Raw genomic sequence first — 17,755 nt, 5'->3', positions numbered from 1 at the left:
GCTCCAGGAGAGCTGGGATTGGGGCAAGGGCTGGAGGGGCAGGAGCCAGGGAATGGCTTCCAGTGGGAAAGGGGAGCTTGGGATGGTGGGATCCTGGGAAGGGATTCCCGGCTGGGCTGGGATTCCCAGAGAATCCCTGGGAGCATCCAAGGGTGGATTTGGAGCACCCTGGGATGGTGGGAAGTGTCCATGGGATGGGATTGAAGGTCCATGGATCCCATCCCAAACCATTCCGGGATTCTGGGATCAAGGACACTCAGGATCCATCCCGAGGGATTTTTATGGAATTCGGGGATGGAAAAGGGAAGGGAATGGAGGGAATTCCCTGGGAAAGGAATTCCCAGAGTTCTCCAGGAACCCCTAAGGAACTGCGATCCATTGGGATTGGATCCATGATGTGATCCCCACCCAACCCATCCCAGCAGGGACAATTCCCGATGGGATTTTTTGGGAATTCCAGGGTGTCTGACCAGGCTCTGGACCTCCTGCCGGAGCCAGGGAATGGCTTCCAGTGGGAAAGGGGAGCTTGGGATGCTGGGATCTTGGGAAGGGATTCCCAGCTGGGCTGGGATTCCCAGAGAATCCCTGGGAGCGTCCAAGGAAAGGCAGGAGCACCCTGGGATTGGGATGGGATGGGATTGGAGGTTCATGGATCCCATCCCGAACCATTCTGGGATTCTGGGATCACGGAGATTTGGAATATCTCTGGGGCATTTTTATGGGATTCAGGGATGGAAAAGGGAAGGGAGACCCGTCCTGGAGTCCTGAATTCCCACTGAAACCCCTGGATCCCGAAATTCCTTCCCAAGGAGGAATCGGGGTGGGGATGGATCCAATGCCAGGCTGGGAACGGAGGGAATTCCCTGGGAAAGGGGAGCTTGGGATGGTGGGATTTGGGAAGGAAGGCTCAGGATCCATCCCAAACCCAATCCCAAAAGTTCAGGATCCATCCCAAACCCAATCCCCAAAGTTCAGGATCCATCCCAAACTAAATCCCAGGCTTCAGGAACCATCCCAAAGGCTCAGGATCCATCCCCATCCCAATCCCAGGAAGGAATTCCCAGAGAATCCCTGGGAGCATCCAAGGGTGGATTTGGATCACCCTGGGATGGTGGGAGGTGTCCCTGGGATGGGATTGAAGGTCCATGGATCCCATCCCAAACCATCCCAGGATTCTGGGATCAGGGACAGTCAGGATCCATCCCGAGGGATTTTCATGGAATTCAGGGATGGAAAAGGGAAGGGAATGGAGGGAATTCCCTGGGAAAGGGGAGCTTGGGATTGTGGGATTTCGGCAAGGAATTCCCAGAGTTCTCCAGGAGCCCCCAAAGGACCGCAAAACATTGGGATTGGATCCGTGCCGTGATCCCCACCCAACCCATCCCGCGAGGGACAATTCCCGACGGGATTTTTGGGAATTTTGGGAATTTTGGGATGTCTGACCAGGCTCTGGACCTCCTTCTGTAGCCAGCGCTGATCCTCCAGCATCTCCCTCTGCTGGCGCTCCATGGCCTGCTCCACCCGCAGCCGCTCCAGCTCCAGCAGCTGCTGCGCCTCCTCCCGGCTCGAGGGGCGCTGGAAATCCTCCTCCTGGAATCCCGGGAATGCGCGTTATCCCGGGAAAAACAACACCCATCGCGGGGAATGATCGGTGATCGATTGTGGGGGAATGATCGGTGATCGATTGTGGGGGATGATCGGTGATCGATTAATGGCTGATTGCGGGGGATGATCGATTAATGGTTGATTGAGGGGGATGATCGGTGATCGATTAATGGCTGATTGTGGGCAATGATCGGTGATCGATTAATGGTTGATTGCGGGGGATGATCGGTGATCGATTAATGGTTGATTGTGGGGGATGATCGGTGATCGATTAATGGTTGATTGCGGGGGATGATCGGTGATCGATTAATGGTTGATTGATTGTGGGGGATGATCGGTGATCGATTAATGGTTGATTGAGGGGGATGATCGGTGATCGATTAATGGTTGATTGCGGGGGATGATCGGTGATCGATTAATGGTTGATTGTGGGGATGATCGGTGATCGATTAATGGTTGATTGTGGGGGATGATCGGTGATCGATTAATGATTGATTGTGGGCGATGATCGGTGATCGATTAATGGCTGATTGAGGGGAATGATCGGTGATCGATTAATGGCTGATTGAGGGGAATGATCGGTGATCGATTGTGGGGGATTGTGGGGGATGATCGGTGATCGATTAATGGTTGATTGAGGGGAATGATTGGTGATCGATTAATGATTGATTGTGGGCAATGATCGGTGATCGATTAATGGTTGATTGAGGGGGATGATCGGTGATCGATTAATGGTTGATTGAGGGGGATGATCGGTGATCGATTAATGGTTGATTGAGGGGGATGATCGGTGATCGATTGTGGGCAATGATCGGTGATCGATTAATGGCTGATTGTGGGCAATGATCGGTGATCGATTAATGGTTGATTGAGGGGGATGATCGGTGATCGATTAATGGTTGATTGTGGGGAATGATCGGTGATCGATTGCGGGGGATGATCGGTGATTGATTAATGATTGATTGAGGGCAATGATCGGTGATCGATTAATGGTTGATTGTGGGGGATGATCGGTGGTTGATTAATGGCTGATTGAGGGGGATGATCGGTGATCGATTAATGGTTGATTGATTGTGGGGAATGATCGGTGATCGATTAATGGTTGATTGAGGGGGATGATCGGTGATCGATTAATGGTTGATTGTGGGCAATGATCGGTGATCGATTAATGGTTGATTGTGGGGGATGATCGGTGATCGATTAATGGTTGATTGAGGGGATGATCGGTGATCGATTGTGGGGGATGATCGGTGATCGATTAATGGTTGATTGAGGGCAATGATCGGTGATTGATTAATGGTTGATTGAGGGGTTAATTAGGAGTTAATGAGCTCCCTCTATGGCGAGGAGTCGATGGAGTTGCAGGGAGGGATTCCCAGTGTGGGGCTGGAGAGGGCGGAGGGGAGGAAAAGGAGGAAAAGGGGGAAAAATGGGAAAAAATGGGAAAATGAGGGAAAGGGAGAAAATGGGGGAAAGAGGGAAAAATGGGGAAAAAGGGAAAAGGGGAAAAAGGGGGAAAAGAGGATAAAAAAATGGGGAAATGGGAGAAAGAGGAAAGGGGAAAAGGGGATAAAGGAGGAAAAATGGGGGAGAAGGGAAAAGTGGGAGAAAGGGGAAAGAGGGGAAAATGGGGAAAAGGGGGAGAGGGAAAAGGGGGAAAAGAGGGGAAAGGGGGGGAAAGGGAAGAAAAATGGGAAAATGGGAGAAAGAAAGAAAATGGGGGAAAGGGGAAAAAATGGGAAAGGGGAAAAGGGGATAAAGGAGGAAAAATGGGGGAAAAGGGGGAAAAGGGGGAAATGTGGGAAATGGAGAAAATGGGGGAAAGGGGAAAAAATGGGAAAGGGGATAAAGGAGGAAAAATGGGGGAAAAGGGAAAAAAGGGAAAGATGAAAAATGTGGGAAAAGGGGGAAAGGGGGGAAAAGGGGAAAATGGGATAAAGGGGGGAAAGGGGGGAAAAGGAGAAAAATGGGGAAAAAGGGGTAAAGGGGATAAAGGGAAGAAAAGGGGAAAAGAGATAAAAGGAGAAAAATGGGGGAAAAGGGGAAAGGGGAAAGGGGGAAAATGGGGATAAAGGGGGAAAAGGGGAAAAGGAGAAAGAATGGGAAAAAAGGGGAAAATTGGGGGGAAGGGGGAAAAAGGAAAAGGAAAAGGGGGAGTAGTGACAAAAACAGGAAAAGGGGAAAAAAGGGGAAAAAGTAAAATGGGGGAAAAGGGGGATAAAAGGGGAAAATCAGGATAAAGGAAAAAAGGGGAAAAGGGGGAAAAATGGGGATAGAGGAGAAAAAAGGGGAGAAAAAGTTGGGGGAAAAGAGGGGAAAAAATGGAGGGGGAAAAGGGAGAAAAAAGGGGGGACAGGGGAGAAAATGGGGGAAAAAGAGGAAAAGAGGGAAAAGGGGAGAAAATGGGGAAAAATGGGGGAAAAAAGGGGAAAAAAAGGGGAAAAAAGGGAAAATGGGGGGAAAAGGGGGAAAAAGGAAAAGGGGGAGTAGTGACAAAAACAGGAAAAGGGGAAAAAAGGGGGAAAAAGTAAAATGGGGGAAAGGGGGGATAAAAGGGGAAAATCAGGATAAAGGGGGGGAAAAGGGGAAAAGGGGGAAAAATGGGGATAGAGGAGAAAAAAGGGGAGAAAAAGTTTGGGGGAAAAGAGGGGAAAAAATGGAGGGGGAAAAGGGGAGAAAATGGGGAAAAATGGGGAAAAGTGGGAAAAAGAGGGAAAAAAAGGGAAAATGGGGGGAAAGGGGGGAAAAAGGAAAAGGGGGAGTAGTGACAAAAACAGGAAAAGGGGAAAAAAGAGGAAAAAGTAAAATGGGGGAAAGGGGGGATAAAAGGGGAAAATCAGGATAAAGGGGAGAAAAAGGGGAAAAATGGGGATAGAGGAGAAAAAAGGGGAGAAAAAGTTGGGGGAAAAGAGGGGAAAAAATGGAGGGGGAAAGGGAGAAAAAAGGGGGGACGGGGAGAAAATGGGGGAAAAAGAGGGAAAAGAGGGGAAAAGGGGAGAAAATGGGAAAAATGGGGAAAAAGTGGGAAAAAAGGGGAAAAAAGGGAAAATGGAGGGAAAGGGGGGAAAAAGTTGGGGAAAAAAGGGAAAAATGGGGGAAAAGGGGGGAAAAAGGAAAAGGGGGAGTAGTGACAAAAACAGGAAAAGGGGAAAAAAGGGGAAAAAAGTAAAATGGGGGAAAGGGGGGATAAAAGGGGAAAATCAGGATAAAGGGGGGAAAAAGGGAAAAGGGGGAAAATGGGGATAGAGGAGAAAAAAGGGGAGAAAAAGTTGGGGGGAAAAATGGAGGGGGAAAAGGGAGAAAAAAGGGGGGACGGGAGAAAATGGGGGAAAAAGGGGAAAAAGGGGAAAAAGAGGAAAAAGAGGGGAAAGGGGAGAAAATGGGAAAAAATGGGGAAAAAGAGGGGGAAAAAGGGAAAAAAGGGGGGAAAGGGGGGAAAGGGAGAATAGGGATAAAAATGGGAAAGGGGGGAAAAGGGGGAAAAAGGGGAAAATGGGAAAGAGGAAAAATGGGGGGAAGGAAGAAAAGGGGAAAAGGAGAAAAGGAGGGAAAAGGGAGAAAATGGAGAAAGGGGGGAAAGGGGAAAAAGGAGAATAAAGGTGGGAAAAGGGGAAAAGGGGAAAAAAGGGAAATGAGGAAAAAGGAGAAAAAAGGAGAAAATGTGAAAAGGGGGAAAAGGTGGGAAAGGGGAAAATCGGAAAGAGGGGAAGGGAAAAAAGGGAAAAGGGGAAAAGGGGGAAAATCAGGGGAAAAGGGGAATAAAGGAGAAAAATGGGGAAAAGGGGAAAAGGGGAAAAGGGAAAAAGTGGGAAAGGGGAAAAGGGGAAAAAGGGGGAAAAGGGGAAAGGTGAAAAAGGAGGGAAATGAGAAAAAGGGGGATAAAGGGGGAAGGGAAAAAGGAGAAAAATGGGAAAATGGGGAAAAGGGAAAAATGGGAAAAGAGGAGGAAAAATGGGGGAAAGGGAGAAACTGGGCAAAGGGGAAAAGGAGAAAAAAGGGGGAAAATGGGATAAAGGGGGAAAGGGGGGAAAATGGGAAAAATGGGGAAAAAGGGGATAAAGGGAAGAAAAGGGGAAAAGAGATAAAAGGAGAAAAATGGGGGAAAAGGGGAAAGGGGAAAAGGGGGAAAATGGGGATAAAGGGGGAAAAGGGGAAAAGGAGAAAGAATGGGAAAAAAGGGGAAAATTGGGGGGAAAAATGGGGGAAAAAGGAAAAGGAAAAGGGGGAGTAGTGACAAAAACAGGAAAAGGGGAAAAAAGGGGAAAAAAGTAAAATGGGGGAAATGGGGGATAAAAGGGGAAAATGAGGATAAAGGGGGAAAAAGGGGAAAAGGGGGAAAAATGGGGATAGAGGAGAAAAAAGAGGAGAAAAAGTTGGGGGAAAAATGGAGGGGGAAAAGGGAGAAAAAAGGGGGGATGGGGAGAAAATGGGGGAAAAAGAGGAAAAAGAGGGGAAAAGGGGAGAAAATGGGGAAAAATGGGGAAAAAAAGGGAAAAAGGGGGGAAAGGAGGAAAAAGTTGGGAAAAAAATTGGGGAAAATTTGGGAAAAATGGGGAAAATGGGGGAAAAGGGGAGAAGGAAAAGGGGAAAGAGGGAAAAAAGGGAAAGAGGGGAAAGGGGAAAGAGGGGGAAGGGGGAAAAGGGGAAAATGGGGAAAACAGGGAAGGGGGGAAAGGGAGGAAAAGTGGGATAAAGGGGGGATAAAGGGAGAATAGGGATAAAAATGGGAAAGGGGGGAAAAAGGGGGGAAAAAGGGGGAAAAGGGAAAGAGGAAAAATGGGGGGAAGGAAGAAAGGGGAAAAGGAGAAAAGGAGGGAAAAGGGAGAAAATGGAGAAAGGGGGGAAAAGGGGAAAAAGGAGAATAAAGGTGGGAAAAGGTGGGAAAAGGGGGAAAAGGGGGAAAAAGGAAAAGAGGGAAATGAGGAAAAAGGAGAAAAAAGGAGAAAAAGTGAAAAGGGGGAAAAGGTGGGAAAGGGGAAAATCGGAAAGAGGGGAAGGGAAAAAAGGGAAAAGGGGAAAAGGGGGAAAATCAGGGGAAAAGGGGAATAAAGGAGAAAAATGGGGGAAAGGGGAAAAGGGGAAAAAGGGGAAAAGTGGGAAGGGGAAAAGGGGAAAAAGAGGGGAAAAGGGGGAAATGTGAAAAAGGAGGGAAATGAGAAAAAGGGGGATAAAGGGGGAAGGGAAAAAGGAGAAAAATGGGAAAAGGGGGAAAAGAGGAAAAATGGGGGAAAGGGAGAAACTGGGAAAAGGAGAAAAGGAGAAAAAAGGGGAAAAAAGGGATAAAGGGGGAAAAGGGGGGAAAAGGAGAAAATGGGAAAAAAGGGGATAAAGGGAAGAAAAGGGGAAAAGAGATAAAAGGAGAAAAATGGGGGAAAAGGGGAAAGGGGAAAAGGGGAAAATGGGGAAAAAGGGGGAAAAGGGGGAAAGGAGAACGAATGGGAAAAAAGGGGAAAATTGGGGGGAAGGGGGAAAAAGGAAAAGGAAAAGGGGGAGTAGTGACAAAAACAGGAAAAGGGGAAAAAAGGGGAAAAAGTAAAATGGGGGAAAAGTGGGATAAAAGGGGAAAATCAGGATAAAGGGGGAAAATCAGGATAAAGGGGGAAAAATGGGGATAGAGGAGAAAAAAGGGGAGAAAAAGTTGGGGGAAAAATGGAGGGGGAAAGGGAGAAAAAAGGGGGGACAGGGGAGAAAATGGGGGAAAAAGAGGAAAAAGAGGGGAAAAGGGGAGAAAATGGGAAAAATGGGGAAAAAGAGGGGAAAAAGTGGGAAAAAAGGGGAAAATGGGGGGAAAGGGGGAAAAAGTTGGGGAAAATTTGTGAAAAATGGGGAAAATGGGGGAAAAGGGGAGAAGGAAAAGGGGAAAGAGGAAAAAGAGGGGAAAAGGGGAAAGGGGAAAGAGGGGGAAGGGGGAAAAGGGGAAAATGGGGAAAACAGGGAAGAAGGGAAAGGGAGGAAAAGTGGGATAAGGGGGGAAAGGGAGAATTGGGATAAAAATGGGAAAGGGGGGAAAAGGGGGGAAAAAGGGGGAAAAGGGAAAGAGGAAAAATGGGGGGAAGGAAGAAAGGGGAAAAGGAGAAAAGGAGGGAAAAGGGAGAAAATGGAGAAAGGGGGGAAAGGGGAAAAAGGAGAATAAAGGTGGGAAAAGGGGAAATAAAGGAGGGGAAAGGGGGGAAAAGGGAAAAGAGGGAAATGAGGAAAAAGGAGAAAAAAGGAGAAAATGTGAAAAGGGGGAAAAGGTGGGAAAGGGGAAAATCGGAAAGAGGGGAAGGGAAAAAAGGGAAAAGGGGGAAAAATCAGGGGAAAAGGGGAATAAAGGATAAAAAATGGGGAAAAGGGGGAAAGGGGAAAGGGGAAAAGTGGGAAGGGGGAAAAGGGGAAAAAGGGGGAAAAGGGGAAAGGTGAAAAAGGAGGGAAATGAGAAAAAGGGGGATAAAGGGGGAAGGGAAAAAGGAGAAAAATGGGAAAAGGGGAAAAAGGGGAAAAATGGGAAAAGAGGAGGAAAAATGGGGGAAAGGGAGAAACTGGGAAAAGGGGAAAAGGAGAAAAAAGGGGGAAAATGGGATAAAGGGGGGAAAAGGAGAAAAATGGGGAAAAATGGGAAAAAAGGGGATAAAGGGAAGAAAAGGGGAAAGGAGATAAAAGGAGAAAAATGGGGGAAAAGGGGAAAGGGGAAAAGGGGGAAAATGGGGATAAAGGGGAAAAAGGGGAAAAGGAGAAAGAATGGGAAAAAAGGGGGAAAATTGGGGGGAAGGGGGAAAAAGGAAAAGGAAAAGGGGGAGTAGTGACAAAAACAGGAAAAGGGGAAAAAAGGGGAAAAAAGTAAAATGGGGGAAAAGGGGGATAAAAGGGGAAAATCAGGATAAAGGGGGAAAAAGGGGGAAAAGGGGGAAAAATGGGGATAGAGGAGAAAAAAGGGGAGAAAAAGTTGGGGGAAAAGAGGGGAAAAAATGGAGGGGGAAAAGGGAGAAAAAAGGGGGGACAGGGGAGAAAATGGGGGAAAAAGAGGAAAAAGAGGGGAAAAGGGGAGAAAATGGGGAAAAATGGGGAAAAAAGGGGAAAAAAGGGAAAAATGGGGGGAAAGGGGGGAAAAGGAAAAGGGGGAGTAGTGACAAAAACAGGAAAAGGGGAAAAAAGGGGAAAAAAGTAAAATGGGGGAAAAGGGGGATAAAAGGGGAAAATCAGGATAAAGGGGGAAAAAGGGGAAAAGGGGGAAAAATGGGGATAGAGGAGAAAAAAGGGGAGAAAAAGTTGGGGGAAAAATGGAGGGGGAAAAGGGAGAAAAAAGGGGGGACAGGGGAGAAAATGGGGGAAAAAGAGGGAAAAAGAGGGGAAAAGGGGGAAATGTGAAAAAGGAGGGAAATGAGAAAAAGGGGGATAAAGGGGGAAGGGAAAAAGGAGAAAAATGGGAAAATGGGGAGAAAGGGGAAAAATGGGAAAAGAGGAGGAAAAATGGGGGAAAGGGAGAAACTGGGAAAAGGGGAAAAAAGGGGGAAAATGGGATAAAGGGGGAAAAGGGGGGAAAATGGGGAAAAATGGGGAAAAAAGGGGATAAAGGGAAGAAAAGGGGAAAAGAGATAAAAGGAGAAAAATGAGGGAAAAGGGAAAAAAGGGAAAATGGGGATAAAGGGGGAAAAGGGGGAAAAGGGGAAAAGGAGAAAGAATGGGGAAAAAAGGGGAAAATTGGGGGGAAGGGGGAAAAAGGAAAAGGGGGAGTAGTGACAAAAACAGGAAAAGGGGAAAAAAGGGGAAAAAAGTAAAATGGGGGAAAGGGGGGATAAAAGGGGAAAATCAGGATAAAGGGGGGAAAAAAGGGGAAAAGGGGGAAAAATGGGGATAGAGGAGAAAAAAGGGGAGAAAAAGTTGGGGGAAAAGAGGGGAAAAAATGGAGGGGGAAAAGGGAGAAAAAAGGGGGGACAGGGGAGAAAATGGGGGAAAAAGAGGAAAAAGAGGGGAAAAGGGGAGAAAATGGGGGAAAATGGGGAAAAAGAGGGGAAAAAGGGAAAAATGGGGGGAAAGGGGGGAAAAAGGAAAAGGAGGAGTAGTGACAAAAACAGGAAAAGGGGAAAAAAGGGGAAAAAAGGGGGAAAAAGTAAAATGGGGGAAAGGGGGGAGCGGCAGCGGGAAAGCGGCGGCGGGGGCGGGAAAGCGGAACCCAAAAACCGGGAGGGAAATTTGAGGGTTGGGAATTCCTCTGGATCCCAAATCCCAGTGCGAAATCAATCCCAAAAACGGGAGGGATTTTTAGGATTGGGAAGGCATCCAGATCCCAAATCTCAATGGGAAGCACATCCCAAAAATGGGAGGGATTTTGGAGGATTGGGAATTCCTCCGGATCCCAAATCCCAGTGGGAAGCAGATCCCAAAAATGGGATGGATTTTTAGGGTTGGGAATTCCTCCGGATCCCAAATCCCAACGGGAAGCCGATCCCAAAAATGGGAGGGATTTTTAGGGTCGGGAAAGCATCCAGATCCCAAATCCTAAAAATGGGATGGTTTCTGAGGATTGGGAATTCCTCCAGATCCCAAATCCAAGTGGGAAATTGATCCCAAAATTGGGAGGGATTTTTAGGATTGGGAAAGCATCCAGATCCCAAATCCCAAATCCCAGTGGGAAGTGGATCCAATGGATTCCAACAAGAAGATTTTTGAGGATTAGGAATTCCTCCAGATCCCAAATCCCTGTGGGAAGCCAATCCCAAAAATGGGTGGATTTTGAGGATTGGGAATTCCTCCGGATCCCGAATCCCACTGGGAAATCAATCCCAAAAATGGGAGGGAGTTTGAGGATTGGGAATTTCTCCAGATCCCAAATCCCAACGGGAAGCTGATCCCAAGGGATCCCGAAAATGGAACGGATTTTGAGGACTGGGAAGGAATCGAGATCCCAAATCCCAGTGGGAAGCAGATCCCAAAAATGGGAGGGAGTTTGAGGACTGGGAAGGCATCGAGATCCCGAATCCTAAAAATGGGATGGATTTTGAGGGTTGGGAATTTCTCCAGATCTCAAATCCCAAACGGGAAGCAGATCCCAAAATGGGATGGATTTTTAGGATCAGAAAAGCATCCAGATCCCAAATCCCAAATCCCAATGGGAAGTGGATCCAATGGATTCCAACAAGACGATTTTTGAGGATTAGGAATTCCTCCAGATCCCAAATCCCAGTGGGAAGCAGATCCCAAAAATGGGATGGATTTTTAGGGTCCCCAGTGGGAAGTGGATCCGATGGGTTCCAACAATGGGACAATTTTTGAGGGTTGGGAATTCCTCTGGATCCCAAATCCCAATGGGAAGCAAATCCCAAGGGATCCCAAAAATGGAACGGATTTTGAGGACTGGGAAGGAATCGAGATCCCAAATCCCAACGGGAAGCAAATCCCAAAAATGGGATGGATTTTTGGGATTGGGAAGGCATCCAGATCCCAGATCCTAAAAATGGGATGGATTTTGGAGGATTGGGAATTCCTCTGGATCTCAAATCCCAATGGGAAGCAGATCCCAATGGATCCCGAAAATTGGAACAGATTTTGAGGCCTGGGAAGGCATCGAGATCCCAAATCCCAACGGGAAATCGATCCCAAAAATGGGATGGATTTTTAGGATTGGGAAGGCATCCAGACCCCAAATCCTAAAAATGGGATGGATTTTGGAGGATTGGGAATTCCTCCGGATGCCAAATCCCAGTGGGAAATTGATCCCAAAAATGGGAGGGATTTTTAGGATTGGGAAGGCATCCAGATCCCAAATCCTAAAAATGGGATGGATTTTGAGGATTGGGAATTCCTCCGGATCCCAAATCCCAACGGGAAGCAAATCCCAAAAATGGGATGGATTTTTAGGGTCCCCAGTGGGAAGTGGATCCGATGGATTCCAACAAGAAGATTGTTGAGGACTGGGAATTCCTCCGGATCCCAAATCCCAGTGGGAAGCAAATCCCAAGGGATCCCGAAAAGGGAACGGATTTTGAGGACTGGGAAGGAATCGCGATCCCAAAAACGGGATGGATTTTTAGGATTAGGAATTCCTCCGGATCCCAAATCCCACTGGGAAGCAGATCCCAAAAATGGGAGGGATTTTTGGGATCGGGAAGGCATCCAGATCCCAAATCCTAAAAATGGGATGGATTTTGAGGGCTGGGAATTCCTCTGGATCCCAAATCCCAGTGGGAAACCAATCCCAAAAATGGGAGGGATTTTTGGGACTGGGAATTCCTCCAGATCTCAAATCCCAATGGGAAGCAGATCCCAATGGATCCCGAAAATGGAACAGATTTTTAGGATTGGGAAGGCATCAAGATCCCAAAAATGGGAGGGATTTTTAGGGTTGGGAATTCCTCCAGATCCCAAATCCCAATGGGAAGCAGATCCCAAAAATGGGATGGATTTTGGAGGATTGGGAATTCCTCTGGATCCCAAATCCCAACGGGAAGCGGATCCCAAAAATGGGAAGGATTTTTAGGATTGGGAAGGCATCCAGATCCCAAATCCTAAAAATGGGAGGGATTTTTAGGGTTGGGAATTCCTCCGGATCCCAAATCCCAGTGGGAAACCAATCCCAAAAATGGGAGGGAGTTTTAGGGTTGGGAAGGCTCCAGATCCCAAATCCCAATGGGAAGCAGATCCCAAGGGATCCCAAAAATGGAACAGATTTTTAGGATTGGGAAGGCATCAAGATCCCAAAAATGGGAGGGATTCTTAGGGTTGGGAATTCCTCCGGATCCCAAATCCCAGTGGGAAACCAATCCCAAAAATGGGAGGGATTTTTAGGATTGGGAAGGCATCGAGATCCCAAATCCCAACGGGAAGCCGATCCCAAAAATGGGAGGGATTTTTAGGATTGGGAAGGCATCCAGACCCCAAATCCTAAAAATGGGAGGGATTTTTAGGGTTGGGAATTCCTCCGGATCCCAAATCCCAAACGGGAAGCAGATCCCAAAAATGGGAGGGACTTTTAGGGTCGGGAAGGCATCGAGATCTCAAATCCCAATGGGAAGCGGAACCCAAAAACCGGGAGGGAAATTTGGGGGTTGGGAATTCCTCCGGATCCCAAATCCCAACGGGAAGCAGATCCCAAAAATGGGAGGGATTTTTAGGGTCAGGAAGGCATCCAGATGCCAAATCCCAAAAATGGGATGGATTTTTAGGATTGGGAATTCCTCCAGACCCCAAATCTCAATGGGAAGCAGATCCCAAAAATGGGAGGGATTTTTAGGATTGGGAAGGCATCCAGATCTCAAATCCCAATGGGAAGCAAATCCCAAGGGATCCCGAAAATGGAACGGATTTTGAGGACTGGGAAGGAATCGAGATCCCAAATCTCAGTGGGAAGCAGATCCCAAAAATGGGATGGATTTTAAGGATCCCCAGTGGGAAGTGGATCCAAGGGATTCCAACGAGAAGATTTTTGAGGGTTGGGAATTCCTCTGGATCTCAATTCCCAACGGGAAGCAGATCCCAAGGGATCCTAAAAATGGGAGGGATTTTTAGGACTGGGAATTCCTCCGGATCCCGAATCCCAGCGGGAAGCGGGTCCCAATGGATCCCAACAATGGGGCCATTTTTGAGGACTGGGAATTCCTCCGGATGCCGAATTTCAATCGTTGGGAAGATCCAAGCAATTGTTGGAAGAGGATCCCAACAATGGGACAATTTTTTAGGATTGGGAATTTCTCCAGATCCCGAATCCCAATGGGAAGCGGATCCCAACAATGGGAGCATTTTTTAAGGCCTGGGAATTCCTCAGGATGCTGAATCCCAAGGGGAAGCAGAATCCCAATGGATCCCAACAATGGCACCATTTTTGAGGATTGGGAATTCCTCCGGATGCCAAATCCCATCGGGACGATCTTTGAGGGATTTTTTGGAGGATTGGGAATTCCTCAGGATGCCAAATCCCAACAGGAAGCAGATCCCAACAATGGGACAATTTTTGAGGGTTGGGAATTCCTCCAGATCCCAAATTCCAATGGGAAGTGGATTCCAATGGATCCCAAAAACGGGACAATTTTTGAGCACCGGGAATTCCTCCGGCTCCCGAATCCCCTCGGGACAATCTTTGAGGGATTTTTTGGAGGATTGGGAATTCCTCCGGATGCCAAATCCCAATGGGAAGCAGATCCCAACAATGGGACAGTTTTTAAGGATTGGGAAGGCATCCAGATGCCGAATCCCACCGGGACGATCTTTGAGGGATTTTTGAGGATCGGGAATTTCCCCGAATCCCCTCGGGCTGATCTCTGAGGGATTTTTTGGAGGATTGGGAATTCCTCAGGATGCCAAATCCCACCGGGAAACAGAATCCCCATGGATCCCAAAAATGGGATGGATTTTGAGGATTGGGAATTTCTCCAGATGCTGAATCCCAGTGGGACGATCTTTGAGGGATTTTTGAGAGCCAGGAATTCCTCTGGATCCCAAATCCCAAGGGGAAATGGATCCCAAAAATGGGACAGTTTTTAAGGATTGGGAAGGTCTCCAGATGCCGAATCCCAACAGGAAATGGATCCCAAAAATGGGAGCATTTTTGAGGATTGGGAAGGTCTCCAGATGCTGAATCCAAACAGGACAATTTTTGAGGACTGGGAATTCCTCCGGATGCCAATTCCCAACAGGAAGCAGATCCCAAAAATGGGACAATTTTTAAGGATTGGGAAGGTCTCCAGATGCCGAATCCCAACAGGACAATTTTTGAGCACCGGGAATTCCTCCAGATCCCAAATTCCAATGGGAAGTGGATTCCAATGGATCCTAAAAATGGGACCATTTTTGAGGATTGGGAATTCCTCCGGATCCCAAATCCCAATGGGAAATTGATCCCAACAATGGGAGCATTTTTGAGGATTGGGAATTTCTCCAGATGCCGAATCCCACCGGGACGATCTTTGAGGATTGGGAATTCCTCCAGATGCTAAATTTCAAGGGGAAACAGATCCCAAAAATGGGATGGATTTTTGAGGATTGGGAATTCCTCCAGATCCAAAATCCCAACAGGAAGCAGATCCCAAAAATGGGACAGTTTTTAAGGATCGGGAATTTCTCCAGATGCCGAATCTCAGTGGGACAATCTTTGAGGGATTTTTGAGAGCCAGGAATTCCTCTGGATCCCAAATCCCAACGGGAAGTGGATCCCAACAGATTCCAGCAATGGAGGATTTTTGAGGACTGGGAATTCCTCCAGATCCCAAATCCCAACAGGAAATGGATCCCAAAAATGGGACAGTTTTTAAGGACTGGGAAGGTCTCCAGATCTGAATCCCAACAGGACAATTTTTAAGGACTGGGAATTCCTCCGGCTGCCAAATCCCCTTGGGCCGATCTCTGAGGGATCTTTTGGATGATTGGGAATTCCTCAGGATGCCAAATCCCAATGGGAAGCAGATCCCAAAATTGGGATGGATTTTTGAGGATTGGGAAGGTCTCCAGCTCCCGAATCCAACCAAAACAATCTTTGAGGGATTTTTGAGGATTGGGAATTTCCCTGAATCCCACTGGGACGATCTCTGAGGGATTTTTGAGGATTGGGAATTCCTCAGGATGCCAAATCCCAACAGGAAGCAGATCCCAAAAATGGGACAATTTTTGAGGATTGGGAATTCCTCCAGATGCCAAATTCCAATGGGAGATCAATCCCAAAAACGGGATGGATTTTGAGGATTGGGAATTCCTCAGGATCCCAAATCCCAAGGGGAAGCAGATCCCAAAAATGGGACGATTTTTTGAGGATCGGGAATTCCCCTGAATCCCCTCGGGACAATCTTTGAGGACAATTTTTGAGGACTGGGAATTCCTCCAGATCCCAAATTCCATTGGGAAATCAATCCCAAAAATGGGATGGATTTTGAGGATTGGGAATTCCTCCAGATGCCAAATCCCGACAGGAAGCAGATCCCAATGGATCCCAGCAATGGGAGGATTTTGGAGGATCGGGAATTCCTCCAGCTCCCGAATCCCACCGGGACGATCTTTGAGGGATTTTTTGGAGGATTGGGAATTCCTCAGGATGCCAAATCCCAAGGGGAAGCAGATCCCAAAATTGGGATGGATTTTTGAGGACTGGGAATTCCTCTGGATGCCAAATCCCAACAGGAAGCAGATCCCAAAAACGGGACCATTTTTGAGGATTGGGAAGGTCTCCAGATGCCAAATCCCACCGGGACGAAGCCAAATCCCAAAAATGGGACAATTTTTAAGGATTGGGAATTCCTCCGGCTGCCAAATCCCAATGGGAAGTGGATTCCAATGGATCCCAAAAACGGGACAATTTTTGAGCACTGGGAATTCCCCCAGCTCCCGAATCCCCCCGGGCCGATCTCCGAGGGATTTTTGAGGATTGGGAATTCCCCGGAATCCCCCCGGGCCGATCTCCGAGGGATTTTTGAGGATTGGGAATTCCCCAGAATCCCCCCGGGCCGGTCTCCGAGTGGTTTTTGTGGATTGGGAATTCCCCGGAATGCCCCCGGGCCGGTCCCCGAGTGGTTTTGGAGGATTGGGAATTCCCTGGAATCCCCCCGGGCCGGTCTCCGAGGGATTTTTGAGGATTGGGAATTCCCCGGAATGCCCCCAGGCCGATCTCCGAGTGTTTTTTTGGAGCGCCGGGAAGGCCTGGGCCTGGTGCTGCTGTTGCTGTTGTTGGTTCAGGCGGCGGCCGCGGGCGCTTACCCTCATGCTGTGCCTCTTGAAGCCGCCGTGCCGCGCCGGGGGCGGCGTGCGCCGCGACAGCGCCGGGCTCGGGACCTCGGCCGGGCTGGCGAGGGCGGGAGAGCTGGCACAGAGCCCCTCCGGAAGCTGGGAAACCGGGAATGGCAACGGGAACACGGCAGAGGCGGCGGAGGCGGCGAGAGCGGGGTTAGCGCGGACGGACACACAGACAGACACACGGGGATGGACACACGGACACAGGGATGGACACACGGACACGGGGATGGACATGGGGATGGACACAGGGATGGACACAGGGATGGACACAGGGATGGACACACGGACACAGGGATGGACACGGGGATGGACACACGGACACGGGGATGGACACAGGGATGGACACACGGACACAGGGATGGACACAGGGATGGACACACGGACACAGGGACGGACACAGGGATGGACACAGGGATGGACACAGGGACACAGGGATGGACACAGGGATGGACACACGGACACAGGGATGGACACAGGGATGGACACAGGGATGGACACAGGGATGGACACACGGACACAGGGATGGACACAGGGATGGACACAGGGATGGACACACGGACACAGGGATGGACACGGGGATGGACACAGGGATGGACACAGGGATGGACACAGGGATGGACACACGGACACAGGGATGGACACAGGGATGGACACACGGACACGGGGATGGACACAGGGATGGACACAGGGATGGACACATGGACACAGGGATGGACACGGGGATGGACACAGGGATGGACACAGGGATGGACACACGGACACAGGGATGGACACAGGGATGGACACACGGGGATGGACACAGGGATGGACACAGGGATGGACACACGGGGATGGACACAGGGATGGACACAGGGATGGACACAGGGATGGACACACGGACACAGGGATGGACACGGGGATGGACACGGGGATGGACACAGGGATGGACACACGGACATGGGGATGGACACAGGGATGGACACAGGGATGGACACGGGGATGGACACATGGACACAGGGATGGACACAGGGATGGACACAGGGATGGACACAGGGATGGACACGGGGATGGACACAGGGATGGACACAGGGATGGACACGGGGATGGACACGGGGATGGACACAGGGATGGACACACGGACACAGGGATGGACATGGGGATGGACACAGGGACGGACACAGGGATGGACACACGGACACGGGGATGGACACAGGGATGGACACGGGGATGGACACACAGGGGTGGACACAGGGATGGACACAGGGATGGACACGGGGATGGACACACGGACACAGGGATGGACACAGGGATGGACTCACGGACACAGGGATGGACACGGGGATGGACACAGGGATGGACACAGGGATGGACACGGGGATGGACACAGGGATGGACACAGGGATGGACACAGGGATGGACACGGGGATGGACACACGGACACAGGGATGGACACACGGACACAGGGATGGACACGGGGATG

At 49.1% G+C, this 17,755-nt stretch overlaps 1 protein-coding gene across 7 annotated transcripts in view; it reads right to left on the bottom strand.

Moving 5' to 3' along the window:
* PTK2B (protein tyrosine kinase 2 beta) overlaps positions 1-17,755 on the bottom strand; it is an 82,458-nt gene that overhangs the window by 11,185 nt on the left and 53,518 nt on the right. For 6 of the 7 annotated variants that reach the window (XM_077176441.1, XM_077176442.1, XM_077176444.1 and 3 more), the window contains exons 21-22: positions 16,261-16,386; positions 1,444-1,590 (exon numbers count right to left, since the gene is read on the bottom strand). In XM_077176441.1, the coding sequence (XP_077032556.1) occupies positions 1,444-1,590; positions 16,261-16,386 (273 nt within the window). The remainder of the gene's footprint in view (positions 1-1,443; positions 1,591-16,260; positions 16,387-17,755) is intronic. The other variant, XM_077176447.1, reaches the window with a different exon arrangement.

Source organism: Agelaius phoeniceus, chromosome 3 (assembly GCF_051311805.1).
Source record: "Agelaius phoeniceus isolate bAgePho1 chromosome 3, bAgePho1.hap1, whole genome shotgun sequence".
Classification (NCBI taxonomy): Eukaryota; Metazoa; Chordata; class Aves; order Passeriformes; family Icteridae; genus Agelaius; species Agelaius phoeniceus.
This window is presented reverse-complemented; position numbering and strand designations above follow the sequence as displayed.